This window comes from Tachypleus tridentatus, chromosome 11 (genome assembly GCF_004210375.1).
Source record: "Tachypleus tridentatus isolate NWPU-2018 chromosome 11, ASM421037v1, whole genome shotgun sequence".
Lineage (NCBI taxonomy): Eukaryota > Metazoa > Arthropoda > Merostomata > Xiphosura > Limulidae > Tachypleus > Tachypleus tridentatus.
Genome location: NC_134835.1, coordinates 75298505 through 75315858, shown reverse-complemented (window position 1 = coordinate 75315858; position 17354 = coordinate 75298505). Strand labels below are relative to the sequence as shown.

The window sequence follows — 17354 nt, the reverse complement described above, 5'->3', positions numbered from 1 at the left end:
GCATTAATCGTAAACTATTACTAGCTTACACACACGATCTTCACAGTTACTTAGCAACAATTAGCATAAGCTCAGCTGCACACTTGAACCACGGAATTCATTACAGCTCTATCTGTATAATTAACGCTTTAAATTTTCCTCAGTATTGCTTGTTTGTTTGTTTTTTGTATTTGGCATATTGCGTTTTGCGTACAATCTATGAAAACCGTAATCACGCTTAAATATTACTTTCGGCGATTTAATTTATACATTTTTGGAGCTGTTCATGCTTAAATAACTTGCTATAGCAAAATGAATTAAAGATAATCCTTCACCATAAACAACTTGAAAAAAACACGAACTGTATCTAAGGATAGCTTCATGTAAATTTTTGTTTTATAAAGTGGTTTTCATCATACGTCACTTTCGGGCATACACACAAAAAAAAACATGATGAAGTTCGTTGTTTATTATGAGGTATGTCTTATGTAGGTACATAAAGGAAACGGATATTTTACAGTTATGAATGTGTATAATTAAAATTTAAAAACATTCCTGCAAACTTTAAAAGCAGGATAAAGGCTGAAATATGTCAGATAAGTTTTACTAATTTTGCTTTTCATGTGTATGCTGCAGATATGAAATACTACTTTGTTCTTACAGTTTAAAAGTTACTATCCACAATGGTATATGCTTGCATTCACATATATAAATCCAAATTACTGCTGTATAATCCTCGATCCCATTGGAAATTTCCTGGGAAAAATATTCGCAACATAATAATTAATTCATCCTTAAAGTCATGCAACAGCGTAAAAAACATTTTCATAGATTATTCTATAAATATGAGCGGGCGTGGCTCAATAGCTAGTTTACCTACTGTGAAATTGAGATTCCGTGGTTCACGTCTCCTTAAACAAAAGTAAATCAGGAGTTGGCGGTGAATGATGTTGGCTGGCTGGCTGGCTTTTGTTGTTGTTGTTCTTGGACATTCTAGCCCCTTAAAGGCACAGTGGAAGGTCTGCGGACTTCCAAATATAGCCCATACAAAATTTAACAAACAAATAAACTTTCTAAAGATGATTGTGAGTGAATACCTAAATGTCAACTGACATAACTGACTTAGAAGATGGCTAGTGTGAAGCATGAAAGTGGGATATACCAACGTAACTGACTTAGAATATGGATTAGTATGAAGTATGTATATATATTATATATTTACAAGCTAAAATATTTACACGTACTTCTGCTACGATGGAGATGACAGTATGATCCAGAGCGCCATCTGAAAGATGTAGTAGAGGGAAAACGTCTTAAGACTTTTCTTTGATAGCAGGCAGACTTTTAATCTACTCATAATCATTTTTTAGTCAAGCGTACAAAGACATTAAACACTTTTCCCATCCACTCTTCAATATCTCATAAGGAGCAAATGGATGTTCTATGCTCAGAATCTCTCACACCATCGTTTAATTAAACTGGACTATATCTCAATCAAAGTTACTTGCTACAGAGTTATATTTACAATCGTAGTATTCCACCTAGCAGTGTGACTTTATACCTCAATGGATTATGCTTTCAGTGAATAGATAAACCGTTTACCCTAGCCCTGGCTTTTATATCCAAGCAAAGTTGATTCAAATGAGTTTGACACTGGCAGGGAATTTGAGTTCTAGATGAATTCTAAAATCAATGATTGGCCCTTTAGTTTACTCAATTGTCTGGAGAAAACGTTTATTTGCTTCGGTCTTAATAAATATTCTACAAAGAATTGGCCCTCTAATACACTAACAATGCAACACTAAAGTCACAATTTCTCAAGGCTGAAGTTTTATAACCCGTCACATAATAAATCCACAAACACACAAGTGATATGACACTCAAGTCACAGTTAATCATGTTTTACTTTGATAATGGAGACTTTTAAGCTGTTTAGAATTACCATATTTTTAGGTTGTATGGGCAGATACATAGTAACTGGTCCTGTAATTTGATATCATATTGATACATTTCATTTATTGTCTTTTTTGTTATATAAACTTCTTTTGTTAACTTTAAGTAATTGGTTTGGTTTGTTTTGAATTTTGTGCAAAGCTACACGAGAGCCACTGCGCTAGCCATCCCTAATTTAGCAGAGTAAGACAAGACGGAAGGCAGCTAGTCATCACCATCCGCCGCCAACTCTTGGGCTACTCTTTTCACCAACGAATAGTGGGATTGACATTTACATTATAACGCACCCACAGCTGAAAGAGCAAGCATGTTTTGCGTGACGGGGATTTTAACCCGCGACTCTCAAATTATGAGTCGATGACGTAGCCATCTGGCCATGTCAGGCCTAACTTTAAATAAACAAAAACAGGTTGGCACAGATAGTTGATGCCTCTTTGCACCAAATAACCACTATCTAACTGTGTTTCAAAGACATCGTGGATCTGAACTCTGATAACAGATAAAACACAAAAAGGTCCGATCAATGTGAAAACATGAATTAACCTTAGGTTTGGAGAAGTACCGGTGATCGAAGGAGAATCATAGGACCTTACGTAACGCTGAATGTTAATCTGTAGCACCAGCAAACGAATTCGGGCGTATTGAAACTTTATTTCTTTAGCTCATGTTGCTGCTTAGTTTATACGTGATATAATAACATACACTACAGTTCTTCAAGTGAATGGTTTGTCAAAAACAGTTTGACATTCTAAGCTAGCATGTCTTAATCAAATTATAATGCGTGTCAGAACTATAACTAAATGTTGAAATATAGTTTATTATGAACAGTCGTATTTAAATAGCTATCAACTAAATGACGGTATAATAATGTTTCTTTATTTCAGAAATATAAGCTGTAATTTTTATTCAACACTTGAATTGTTGGTTCTCGAGCACCTCTACGTCTCACAATTTTCTTCCTATAAAAAGGTAAAACTCTGAGATAAAATGAATATCCTTATTAGTCCTTGATTTTGACAAAACAGTCTTACCGTAAATTTGAAAACAGACCACACTTATTGTTCGTTCTTCAAAAACACTGTTTGTTTCATAAAGCTACACAGGTGCTATCTATAACTGGAAAAGGTCGACTAGAAAGAAGGTGGATCGTTTTCAACAAGAAAGTTGTTGTTGATGTTTTGAATTAAGCACAAAGCTACACAATGCGCTATCTGCGCTCTGCCCACCACGGGTGTCGAAACTCGGATTTTAGCGTTGTAAGTCCACAGACATACCGCTGAGCCACTGAGGGGCTAAGAAGAAAAACATGTTAAACTAGAGCAAATACCCCCAACGCGTAGCGTCTATTACAGTAATCTCTTGAGAACACGAAAATGTGTCCGTATGTCCGTCACTATCAACGGATACAAATCATTTTTGTCAGTACACTGAGGAATGATATTCTAGATAAGTATACAAAATTTCATTAAAATCCGTTTATTTTTCACTGAGTTATAGAGCAAAAGTATTGTGAAAACTTAGGTCAAATGTTAACAACTACGGATTTTTTTCCTCTTAACTTTCTATGACATTGACTTTAGCAGCATAAGAGTAGAGGAAAGGCAACTAGTCATCACTACCAACCGTCAACTCTTGAGCTTCTCCTCCACCAACGAATAGTAGGATTAACCATCGAATTATAACGCCCCCACGTCCAAAAGGGCGAGCATGTTTGGTGTGACGGGGGTTCGATCCCGCGACCCTCGGATTACATGGAACTGCAAAACACATAGTGTGGAACCGAAAATTTGCATGTCCCTCCCCAAAGACCCAGCGAACTCCTCTTGTCAAATTTGATGAAAGTCCATCAACAGGGGTGAAGCATTGGTAAAAAACACTAAAGAAAAAAAACAACAGAAAATGCAAAAGTTAAAATTTATAAGTATCTCCACATTGTACCAATAAACCTCTATACCTAATGTTGTGAAGTTTCATCTATATGGGGCGAAGTAGTGGTTAAGAAAAAGCCTATAAAAACCGAAACACTGAAAATCTGTATGTACCTCAGCATCGGACTATCATCTTATACACTAAAGGGAATGGAACCATTTGATTTTAGCGTTGTAAATCCGTAAGTTTAACGCTTTCCCACCGGTGGATTTCAAATATCAGAGGCACGTTAAAAAGTTTAATATTTATTACGTACGAAAATATGTTTACTTGTCACGTGACCTGGGGTCTTAAAAATTCAGAATAGAAAACCATATGCTGTAAGTTTGACCTTTGTGACTAACCTCGTGAGACGTAGAACATGTCTGGAAGTGTGAAGGTTTGGTGAAAAATATCGAACATTAAGATACATTAATTAACACACTTAAGGAGATAAACCCTTGTAGAATAAGTTAATGTTCTAGGTTGCATTTCAATCTATGGGTTATAGAGTCTGTCTCGTCTTTTTCCTTGTGATCGATACTGTTTGTTTCATGGCTGTTTATTTCATGGATTTTAGGATCTACTATACATCTGGAGTGATGTCAAACGGTGCCAGTGACAAAAACTAAAACAAAGAAAAACGTTTTACACTGTTAGCTATAGACATATGGAAGATGTTGAGTTATGTAAAAATATTTTCGTGACCTGTGTTGCCTCCACAGAGAATACAAACTAGCGTTTCTTTCCAGTCATGTAAAGTAAGACAGGTAAGAAAAGTAAGTTGGTTTTATCATCAGTTACATACTACCGAACATGTATTACCTATTTCTCCACCTTTCTAACAATTGTCTTCATGAATTTAATTGTTCATTACTTATAACTTAAATAAGAAAATGTTGAATACTTAAGAACACTTTTCAGGTATAGACAGTTACGTCCTGTGCCATTAGTGGCCCGGCATGACCAAGTGGTTAAGGCACTCGAATCGAAATCTGAGGGTCGAGTTTGAATCCCCGTCAAACCAAACATGCTCTCCCTTTCAGCCGTGGAGGCGTTATAAGGGACGGTTGATCCCACTATTCGTTAGTAAAACAGTAGCCCAACAGTTGGCGGTGGGTGGTGATGAATAGCTGCCTTTCCTGTAGTCCTACACTGCTAAATTAGGGATGGCTAGCGCACATGGCCCTCGTGTAGCTCTGCGCGAAATTAAAAACAAGCAAGTTGTTCCATTACAAACACGAAATAATCAGGCATAAAAAGGTAGTTTCACGGTGTGATGTAAGATCACATACAAGTCCTGTTGCATAGTTATGTTACTTCTAACGTTAATTCCGTACGAATCTCATAGTATTTACAATTGTTTAATCAGTTAATAAACAATATTCTAAGTACAATATGTTTTCGAGGTTTTAACGATGTTGATGGAATTTCAAACAGTTCAGAAACTTCCATAATTAAAGATTCTTAGAGAAAATAACAGTAAAAAAAAACTTTACAATTTAAAACTCCAGAATAACGAATTACAAGTTCCTTATTAAATACTTTCTATTATCAACGGTCGCTCAACATTTAATATTCACTGGTTCTTCTTATCACTATTCTTTGTATTTCCAGCTTCCCGTGTTTTTATTTCATCACTATTAGAATATACGGCTGTTTATGGTTATATAGCCCTTGTAATGTTTTCTATTAATAATGTTATTAAACATGTATATGTCGCACGTTTTATCGTAATTCGATTATGTTTTTGACATTTAAATTTGTGTTCCTTCTAAACTGGCTTAATAGATAATGTTGTTATTTTTTGTAGTTAGAAAACTGTGAACTAACTCTTCGAGTTTTTGACATTTTCAAAGTTTTAAATAATTTCCAGAACTCCATAATTAAATATTTGTATGTATATATTTTCCTCTTTCTAACATTATCATATGGATTTCTTACAACATAACGCCAGTTGGCCCAATATATGGCAGCTATTATCAATCCCGCTTAGAGGAAAAGACAGAGGTGTTGTGAACATGCCTGGGATTCTTCTAGAAAGAGTAATAAACAGAAATAAATTAAATTTACAAACCTTCGTTCGAGTGTTAAAACTAACTTGTTTAAAATTAAATCGCACAACGCATTGGTAACACATTTAATATGTGCCTGCACATTCAATCTTATTATCCATATTAGGACGTAAATACTTCAGTCGTTCAGTATATGAGCTGATACATGTTAACGGATCAAATAATAAATATGATGCCATTGTTATTGTTTTTTATGCTATGAGGATTTCCTAAGAAATTAACACAGACAATAGACACTTGTTAATAAGCAAGTCTGTACGTATGGGTTGGGCCCGGCATGGCCAAGCGTGTTAAGGGTCGCGGGTTCGCATCCCCGTCGCGCCAAACATGCTTACCCTTTCAGCCGTGGGGGCGTTATAATGTAACGGTCAATCCCACTATTCGTTGGTAAAAGAGTAGCCCACGAGTTGGCGGTGTGTGATGATGACTAGCTACCTTCCCTCTAGTCTTACACTGCTAAATTAGGGACGGCTAGCACAGATAGCCCTCGAGTAGCTTTGTGCGAAATTCAAAAACAAACAAACAAACGTATCGGTCATCATTTTAGAAGCTGTGATTAGTAAAGATATAACATATTATAAAACCTTTATTATATCCATCACTATATTTACACGCATTTTCACCTAAATCTAACAGGAGCATTTGAAAACCCTTACTTATCCCCATTCTTTGCATTTTTTACCATTGTTATTGCTGTTTTTAAAATGCATTAGTCCAAGTACATTGTTTGAACAAAGGTATATAGAATCATGTGAGATATTGCAATAATAAAATTTGAAAAAAATCCTAACTCTAAAAAAGATTGAATGTCGCATTTTTCGGTTGATGTCTTTCAGGTTGCATATAGCATCTGATGTATGAAATATGATATAATTTATATTTAAAAAAAAGATCAAAATTCAACTATTTTCTCTTCCTTAGGAAAAAACTAAACTTGTTATTATAATACTACCAATCATATAGATGAATAGAACTTCATCTGGTATATCACCCGAAGACATGATTAATTGCTTCTGTACAGAATGTTGAGTGCAGTATATTAAATTGGTTTTGAATATTCATATTAATGTGTCATATAATAATCACAGCCGATATATATTCACGGTGAAATAGTGTATATCAAGTTAACATTTTGCGTTCGTAAATGATGTGATGATACCGAAAATTGATCGCTTTGAGGAAAGATATGTAATAGCCCTTTCTGACGCAAAATATTCGTACAATCAGATTATAAAAATGTGTTCAGATTGGGGGTTAGTATTTCCAAGACATGGATATCCCTTGTACATAATGGCATTAGAAAAAATATAGAATGATCTATGGAACAGAGACATCAAAAAGATGACCAGTAGGAAGTCTTACCCAAGCTGTGGTAATCAAAATGCGTCGTCTTCTATCAGGTGAAATCCATGAACACAAAGGTCAAGTATCGTCCACGTGTCTTAAGCGAAAGCACGCATCATAAACAAAATGGTTCTCCAGCTGGATATGCAACACAAGTTACGTAAACAGAAGATGCCTTTTAGACATATCCGTTTAGCCATCGCATACTCCAAGCAGATGGAGAATGAAAAGAGTCTTAATGTTGTTCTATACAAATAGAGATATATTCTTGCTATAACACCGGATGCATCGCATATCTATTTCTATGCTATTGGATTGATGAAACAAACGTTGGGAAACTGTCTTCCTCATACATTACTTGGATCATAGAAAGCATGCAGAGGGGAGTAATGTGTCTATCAGGGAAGTCAGCGCTGGGAAACACCCAATACTTCAAAATGTCGGAAATGACATAATAAATCCTAATGAGTACGAACAGCACGAGTTCATGTAAAAGTGTTTTACTGAATATCCAAATTTAAATTTTATATAGTGATTTCAAGACCATTTCTAGAGATTTAGTAAGCTAGTAGCTTATGGTGATTTTAAAACTGTTTCGAGAGGTCTCTTGTTAGTAAACTTGTAGCTTATGGTGATTTTAAAACTTTTTCGAGAGGTGCCTTGTTAGTAAGCTTGTAGCTTATGGTAATATTAAAACTGTAGTTTTGTCTGCAAAATAAGAGGTGAATCTTTCAAAGGTATTCTATTAAATAAACTAAAAATAAACACACTCTTGTATAAAATGACGACGTATAAAATTACGTTTTTCACATTTTTATTTAGCACTATATCTGAAGGGTGTTGTCGAAACTTTCACTCAAATATCTTACGTGTTGAAATACATATGCATATATTTGTTCCTTGTTTAGATTTACAATGTATAGCATATATTACTATGTATATCTGCTTTTAAACATTCCTATGATGTACGTTAAGTCCCTTATTAGGACTCACGATACTGAAAATCAGGTTTTGATACACTTCCTGGGTAAAGCACAGATCGTGCATTGTGCTTAGAAGCAACTAATCTAGTCGTACGTTGCATATTAGCTTGGAATTAATACATATACATATATGTGTGTATATGTATGTATCCCTGTCTATTTGTATTATTTTCATCCTATTGTTATGATTTGTGTATATTTTGCTATAGAAAAATAAGGCTTTATTCCTTAAATTAATATATATATATATATATATATAGGGAGGGGAGGAACTATACTGCCCCCAACTATTTACAGGTAGTGAAGAGTGATATAGATGTAGTGATGAATTGTTAGGTTGAGCACCCACATCTTTTATGTCTATAGGAAATTGCTACTTTTTTATTTCTTTGAAAAGCGGTCTCCTTCCCACAGATTTCTGCAGTCAGTGAAGACAGTGGACAGCGTATTCCCACAGTGATGTGAGTCCTACCTTTTCACTCACATCCAAAACCCAGGAGACATTTTATATCTCACATTATAGCCTATACCCTGGTGACCCTTTTATTCTATACAGCGTCTTTAATGCAGTTTTTGTGTTGCTTGGACCTGTTGTATTCAATAATATAAATATATATTTAAGGAAGATTAAAATAAATAAAATAATCAACAGAAAGAATAGCGCTAAATTTACACTTCATATGCAAACCTAAGATGAAATATAATTAAATATAGTTTTATGGGGAAAACCATGAATAAATAAATAGATAAATAAATAAATAATAAAAATTCGCAGCCGCAGTACAAATATCCAGCACCAGGGCACAAATCATGAGATGTGTCATCATGTTATGTTCCCTGCTTTTTCAGAGGTGTTTGTGATCCAAATTGCGTAGTGGGTACAATATATATCCAGTTTAACCTCACATGATTGAGAAACAAAAAAAACATAAAAAGAGCAGATGTAAGTACGTTAGTACACATTGATTTATAATAGGTCTCGTGAGAAAACCTTAATGAAATATTTTAATTTATTTTATAACAAATATAAAAACGTATTTATACAAATATGAAATTAACGAGTACGACAAAATTATAATATGCATAATAGAATAATTTCTTAGATTACTATTAAGTAAACAATTGGAGTTACTTATTGGGCATTTCATATCTTGTATAAGTAAATTAGTGTAACTTTAGTTGTATTATCTTCCCTATATAAGACCTGCTACCGTGTGGACCTCTTTAGAACTATTGAAAATTCAGATAGTAGGATGAAAGCCATACCTATAATGTTGGTTAAGCTTGGTATATGTAACTGCTTTCCAAAGTAAAGAAAAAGAAATAAAACATATTAATAATGTGTGTTGTTTTTTTTCAGCAAAGTCATATCTGACTATCTGCTAGGTCCATCGAGGGGAATCAAACCCATAATTTTAGCAACGTAAGTCCCTAGATTTACTGCTGTCCTAGCGGGAAAGGAATATTAATAATAAGGTACTACCACTTCATGGTAAGCAAGTTAAATAAACTTTCCAACTGAAGTTAATTATTCCAGCCTTCATTATGGTATCCAGCAGACGAATTATACTAGTATGAAAAGTCCCAACGAGTTATCTAAACTAACTGGTATAACTTTCAACCATCACCACTTACGTCCAGTGTAACTACCAATTTTTCAGACTCTGAACAAGCCTTTATATACTATAAGGTGTTCATCCGTATAAAGTAGTACCAAATTATATCCCACATGACTTTTGTATTTCAGATTATATCCTGTGCCTTGGGGATCCTTTCATCCGGTGCGGCGTTTCTTATTTTCGCTTAGGTTTGTTTTTGTTTATAACAAACTACTATTTGTCAGAGTTTTGGATTTGATATTATTTCACACGGTCCTTTCTTTTGATGTTGTTTTATTTTATTTTTACTTAACTCTTCAGTATTAATATTTTCTCCTTCCTCTCCATTTCTTTCTCTCTATATATATATATGTATATATTCAACATTCTCTTTTATTGATTTCAGTGTTACCATCTTCTGGGCACTTTGCCAATACAACTGTCTTTCCATTGTTTCTAAAGCAAGAGATGTAAATATGTCTTTGGCTGAGTGGTATCGATTGAAGATATCATGAACAAACAGTAGAGAAACCTAAAATACCTCATTCAAAGATATTGTTTTAGTGAAGGAAGAAAATAATTTGTCAATATTCACCCACAAACAATATAATGGCTTGATTCGGATAAATATGCACTAATTGATTGTTAAAGCTAATAATCAAAAATGTAATAATTACAAACAGGAACTGCCAGATTTCAGACTTAGATTTTCTAGTTTACTCACTGAACGACAAAAAAAAACTTTTAGTGATTTTTTTTGTTTAGACGTATTCAAATGTTTATGTTGACGACAGGACTTGTGCTCGTCAATAATTAGGTAATTGAACTCTTGAAAATCTTTTTATTCTCTGTTTATGTTTTCTTTTACATATATTAGTCTTAAAATAACCGACAGGGGATATCAGTAGTAAGTAATGAAATTAACTGCAATACTGATGGTGTTTTTATTGAAATGTTTTGCGTGATTAATATATTACTATGAACCCAGTAATAACCCAGAAAAAAAAAAAACTTGTATGTAACTATCATAAAGTCGTTGTTTGAATTTTAAGCTGAATAATTTCCGTTAACTTAACAAGTAAACATAAACAATAACGATAAATTCAAATATATTCCGCTAGTTATGTTTAAAGTTGACAGTGCTTGTTTTTAACCAAAAAACACGTTAAAATATTTATGACATGATAATCTGTTTTTAGGCAAATATTATCTTCATATCTGACTTACTCTATGATGAATTTATTCTACGTACAATTAAATATTTACTTTAAAAAATTTGTACAATACAAATGCTAGTGAAAATGAAAATGCTGCTTCCACGAATGGGAGAACATGAAAAATTAAGAACGACAAAAAAATCAAGTTTATTGGAGCACATCTTAAGTGTGTGTGTGACGTAATCATCCATTCAAATTAACTTACAATATTAACATTGGCTAATGACAAACAAAACCTCCATATAAAAAAATAGCTTACTCATTTATAAGTGCATCAGTAAAAAAGTTGTGGGCTTATAGACTTACAATGCTAAGACCTAGGGTTCAATTCCCTGTGGTGGATCATACGCTTTATGTAACTTTGCTATGAAACAAACCAACTAACTTATTCATAAACTGAAGTCAAACTAATCAGTTTGGTTTATAAATTAATGCTTATTATTATAAACTGTCTTAACATTCAAGATATACATTAAATAATAAGGTTTTACATGAAGAGTAAAAACCGTAAAGAAGTTGCTGCTAACAGCAAACTGAAATATATATTTCTCTGTAAAAACATACCGCAGTAATAAACATATAATTTCATTTTCTACGAAATTCAACAAATGTTCACTGCATTTAACAAAAACAAAGATAGACCATGAAAGCTAAGCCTTACCTGATATAGAAATTATAAATATACGAATAGGAGAACTATTACATTGAATATATACGAACTAAAGAACATAAAGGCGAAGATACTGATGTAACAACTAATGTCAAGTAAAATGTTGAAATATTTTCAAATTACATCATGTGACACTACATTTAAATACTACATTAATACATACATAATGTGTAACATTCCCCGGGGGTCTATATTACTTGCTACTTTAGGAAAATTAAATGAAATATATGAGAGACGTATTCGAATATCCTATAAAATAACAGTGTTTTGATCCATTTACATATTTCTAGGTGTAAAAAGAAATGTAAACAATAAATATGGATTTTAGTCATTTCTTCGCATACTTTGCTTTTTTTAATATACTTCCACTAGAGGGCTCTAGTAGCTTTTTTATGTTTAAAGTTGTGCTGTGTTGATACAGATGAAATACCAGTTTCTTACTTTATGTAATGATATTACTTTTCTTTCGATTGTTGATATAATACTGCCTTACAATATACTTCTTCCTCAATGTAATTTCTTTAAACCCACAAATTTTGGCTTGAGGTGGTATTTACTGAAAATGGTTGAACTTATGTAAATTTAAAACGTAAACACCTATAAATCCCATACTGCTGATTGTTTACTAAAACTGGATAAAGTCAAGTCGTAAAAGGTTGGTTAAAAACCGATGAACAACTTCCTTCCATTGATATATATTCTATTTTATCGTTGAAAGGAACAAAACATATGGTAAATAGTTGAAAAGCTTTGCTCATCAATTTATACTGGACAAGACTTAGTTCTTCCTGAAATTATTCGGGTAAGGAACAATCTTCAATGTCATTACTATTTTAAGATTACAAAGTTTAGTTAAAGTAAGCTTCTCGAGATCAATATGAAGCTAGTACAGGTAAATACGTAGCATAGAAACTTGTAACACCACAACTTTCAGACTGTGTGTAAATAAATAATTGCTGCAGTTACACAACCTCTATTTCCTTAAAAATAATTAAATATGTTATAAACATAAGTATACCAAGCAATAAAGTTCATACCATGACCTTCATGCTGTTAAAACTATGATAACTCTCACTTAGAGTGATAATAAATTATTCATTAAAGGTTTATTTTTTATTATTTTCTGCTGTTGGCTGTATAACTGGGTTAATGTACAACATTAAGCTGTGTTCCATAGTGAAAGACAACACATACAAGTTCGTAAAACACAAATGAAAATTAAATCAAGTAAAGGCAGAATGCTTGACTGGTTGTAGATGTCCATGTATCTAGATGTATAGCCTCAAACATTCCTTCTCAAATTATACCGATAGCATGGTAAAAGTACTAATTAAAGCTGATGTTGCTTGTTAAACTTCCGATCTCCCATGTAGAAACTCGATCCTAAAGTTAAATCTACATGTAACCAATTTTCGAATTTTACATTTTTCTTCAAAATTATTTTAATTGTAAAAATCTCTCTGGATACAAATATTGTCGGGTATATCGTAGCAACTGCCGATATCAACATGCAGTTCCTTTGGAGAATATTTAGCGGTAGCTTCTGATACATTAACTTTAAATGACATATCTATTACCTACCAAGGAACCTTCATTCTTGTTATTTTACAAACTCGATAAACATATTGGAAATGAATGCCCTCTGTTGGAAAACATAAAATACAGGCGATCAAAAAGCGAAAATGATTGTAACTTGTTTTACAAGTTTTAAATATGTTTGGAAGTACAATAAGTTGTATTTGTTAACTTCCAGTATGCATGAGCTACTGAAACTAAAGTCACTAGACTTAAGAGAAGAATTAGTTTTAATTTAAAAAAGATAAAGCATTAAATGATGCTTATGAACGAAAATCACCAGACTTAAGAGAAGAGTTAGTTTTAATTTAAAAAAGATAAAGCATTAAATGATGCTTATGAACGAAAATCACTAGACTTAAAAGAACAGTTAATTTTAATTTAAAGAGTGTGTGGTTTCTTATAACAAAGCCACATTGGGCTATCTGCTGAGTCCACCGAGGGAAATCGAACCCCTGATTTTAAGAGTCATAAGTCCGTAGACTTATGGTTATTTACTGCACATTTACTTCAAGCCCGTCATGGCCAGGTGGTTAAGGCACACGATTCGTAATCTTAGGGTCGCAAGTTCGAATCCCTGTCACACCAAACATACTCACTTTTTCAGCCGTGGGAGCGTTATAATGTTATGGTCAATCCAACTATTCGTTGATAAAAGAGTAGCCCAAGAGTTGACGGTGGGTGGTGATGACTAGCTGCCTTCCATCTAGTCTTACACTGTTAAATTAGAGACGGCTAACTCAAATAACCCATGTGCAGCTTTGCGTGAAACTCAAAACAAACCGTTTATTTCAAGATTAGAATTATAGATTTATAATATAAGTAAATTTAGTAATTACCCAGTCTTTTACTAATTCTGCAGGATGAAATGGATTTATAGATATGCAAGTCAAATCTTCCACAGGATGCAAAATTATTCGATTTAATTATAAGCATTATTTACAGACATTTTAAACAAAGAGTACTTGAGAACATATAATCTTCGTGGTTTACTTCTACGAACACATGAAATTAGTAGTTTACTCTCTAAGAACACATAAAGCGAGTGTTTTACTGCTTAAAAAATATAAAGCAAATGATTTAATGTTTAAGAGCATTTGAATCTAAAAACACTTTAAGAGTATATGAAGTGCTTTTAAAAACACATGAAACTAAAAGTTTGCAACTTAAACTCATAAAAACACTACGGGTTTACTGTTTAATAATACACAAAGCTATGAATTCATTGTTTAAGATCAGATAAAGCTGACGGTTTACTGCTCTAAAACATCAAGCTAGAGGCTTACTGTTTCAGATCGTATAAAACTGATCATTTATTGTTTAAGAAAGAGAACGCTAGAGGCCGACCTTGTCAGACAGTGAGCTGTCCCTGGAACTAATACCAATCACAGGAATGTTATAGAATCCACAGGTATAAGACACAGCAGCTGGAGACAGTTCTCCCGAGCTTGGATGACTTATGATCACAGCGTATACCTATAAGAAAGAAACGAAGATCAACTTAAAACAATAATTGTATTTACCACGTTTTAGAATTAAGTTTAGCTCATACAATCCACGACGATATAGAACATAAGATAGATGTGAACTTGGGTACGAAACACATGGGGCAAGGTGTGGATCACTTATAATCTACAATTTGGAGCTGGAGAGTTTTATGGTTCATATATATATATATATATATTGTAATTACACATATACAGTATTGACAAGAATGTAACCCACAATACTAATTATATGAGGCAAAGGATGAAGTTTTGTTGATCTGTGTTATGAAAGATAAGGGGCTAGAAGGAGGTTACTGAGGTTATTAATGACCTGTAATGAAAAGCAGATGGTAAGAGCTAATTTTCTGAAGAACTGCGATATGAAAGGTATAAGAGAAGAGATGAGGTACTTCCTATCTAAAGCGTGAAGACAACAAATAATAAGCAGTAGTGATACCTTACTTTCTGACCTTACTTTGGCATACTTCTCTAAGCATAGTTATTTTGGAATAGGACTATGATGTTAGTAAACAAACACTTATATATATGTATATAATAATTATTATTATTACTATTATTATTATCAGTACTGCATACTATTGACATTCCTGCATAAGTACAGAATTACTGTGAAAATAAAATAAATTTCAAACACACACACGTGTACTGAAATATGCATAAAATGTGATGTACTAGGCATGGCATGTATTTCTTTAAACATTTACAGTTATCAAAGTTATAGAATACATACAAAACTGATTAGCAAAATGGAAGTAGAAAATAAAATATTCACTGAGAACGAAAAAGTTACAGTAGAAGAGAGATCTATTCTGAGATAGATGCCAGTGATGGTGAATAAGCTATGAGTGATATCAGCATCAAAGAACGTGATAGCTTTGAAAAATATTACGACTTTCAGAAAGGCAAACGAAAAATAGCTATTGTTTTATGGACTGTTACCAAAATAACCAATAATGCGATATACGCTATTAAAAATAATTATTGAAATACACGGGCAATATGTATAAAATATCAGTATTTGTTACAGTTAAATGATAAATCTATCATTAGTACAACAGATTATTTCGGAAAACATAAACGAATAAGTTGTACAGTTGATCAGTATAGTCTTATTTATTTTAAACAAAGTAGTTAATTTTATACTATTAATTTAGAAATGCATCATTATGGAATATTGCTCCAATTTGTTACAAATTATTCAAGTGGATAAGATAAACAAACAAGCAGTTGTTGAATCGACCAAAGATTCAATGAATGATGGTTACTCATCGTGTAACAAATTTAATAAATTAAAAAAATACAAATAAAAATAAACAAACCATAAAGTATGCCACATTTTCAATAAAAAACACATAAAAGTAAAAGATGCAAGATATTATTGTCTTAAGTATGTGTATGTCATAAAGAATAAAAACTAGATAAGAAAAATACAAAATAAGCAATAAAATTGTAAAACTTGGAAAAAAGTCAGGTAAGTGTGTTCAGATGGAGACCTCTTAAGCATTAAATCTGGATTTCAGGTAGGTGGAAAGTTTCGTTAGCCTCATGGTATGATGAATTAGGTTTCCTTTAAGATTTGGCATTACTTTACTTACAAAATTCCCTCTCTTGTGAACCGATAGAAAAGAAAACAAAAGTGGAAAGACTATAGCAAAGTAGAACGTTTTGACATGGCGATGAGATTTTAATTTATTTTCCTTTAGCACTCAGAGAGTATCACAGAGAATTTTTTCATGAACTGTCTTCAGCTGAGGAAACTCTTTCATACTAGACAAAAAAATAAATCTGTATCAGTCAGAATAACTGTGATTGGTCAGTTAAGCTTCATGTTGGCAAGGCTTGCAGTTTATGGTGGTTAGAAGAGCTGTTTTTCATTGGTCTGAAGTGATTACCCGATCGTGCAAGAAACGATTTGTAAAAGACAGATCAGGTTAGCTATTCTTATTGTCCGGACTTGACTGGAATATAGTAGTGATAATGACTGATATGTTATTGGTGATTATGAAGAGAAGTTGGAATAAGTCCATAAACTGTGAATATAAATAGTTTTAAAAATTGTCTAATAGTCAGAAAAGGGGATTTTGTCTCAAAGTATAATGAATATGAATGAGATTGAGAAGGTTTTCTGAGATATATTTGATGTTAAGACTTTCTCCACCACCAGGATGCTTTGTTTCTAAGGGAAACAAAAAGTCCTGAATAAGTTACGTCACCGTCCAGTGTATATTTTACATCGAAACTCCCAAACATTCAAATATATTCCAGTTTTGCTCTATACCATTCGTCGCGGTGACATTTCGTGGTGTGTTTGTTTGTTTGTTTTTGAAAGTTCGCGCAAAGCTACACGAGGCTATCTGCGCTAACCGTCCCTAATTTAGCAGTGTAAGACTAGAGGGAAGACCGCTATTCATCACCACCCACCGTCAACTCTTGGGTTACTCTTTTACCAACGAATAGTGGGATTGACCGTCACAGGGCTGAAAGGGCGAGCATGTTTGCTGCGACGTTGATTCGAACCCGCGACCCTCAGATTACGAGTCGAAC

General features: G+C 33.2%; 2 protein-coding genes across 2 annotated transcripts in view; both read right to left on the bottom strand.

Annotated features, from left to right (window-relative positions):
• Nucleotides 1–17354, bottom strand: part of LOC143232493 (spondin-1-like) — a 481016-nt gene that overhangs the window by 319931 nt on the left and 143731 nt on the right. The window lies entirely within an intron of this gene.
• The window catches only part of LOC143232487 (glutamate [NMDA] receptor subunit 1-like), a 78569-nt gene that overhangs the window by 56031 nt on the left and 5184 nt on the right, over nucleotides 1–17354 (bottom strand). Inside the window, exon 2 of the mRNA XM_076468030.1 lies at nucleotides 14650–14778. Coding sequence (XP_076324145.1) covers nucleotides 14650–14778 — 129 coding nt within the window. The remainder of the gene's footprint in view (nucleotides 1–14649; nucleotides 14779–17354) is intronic.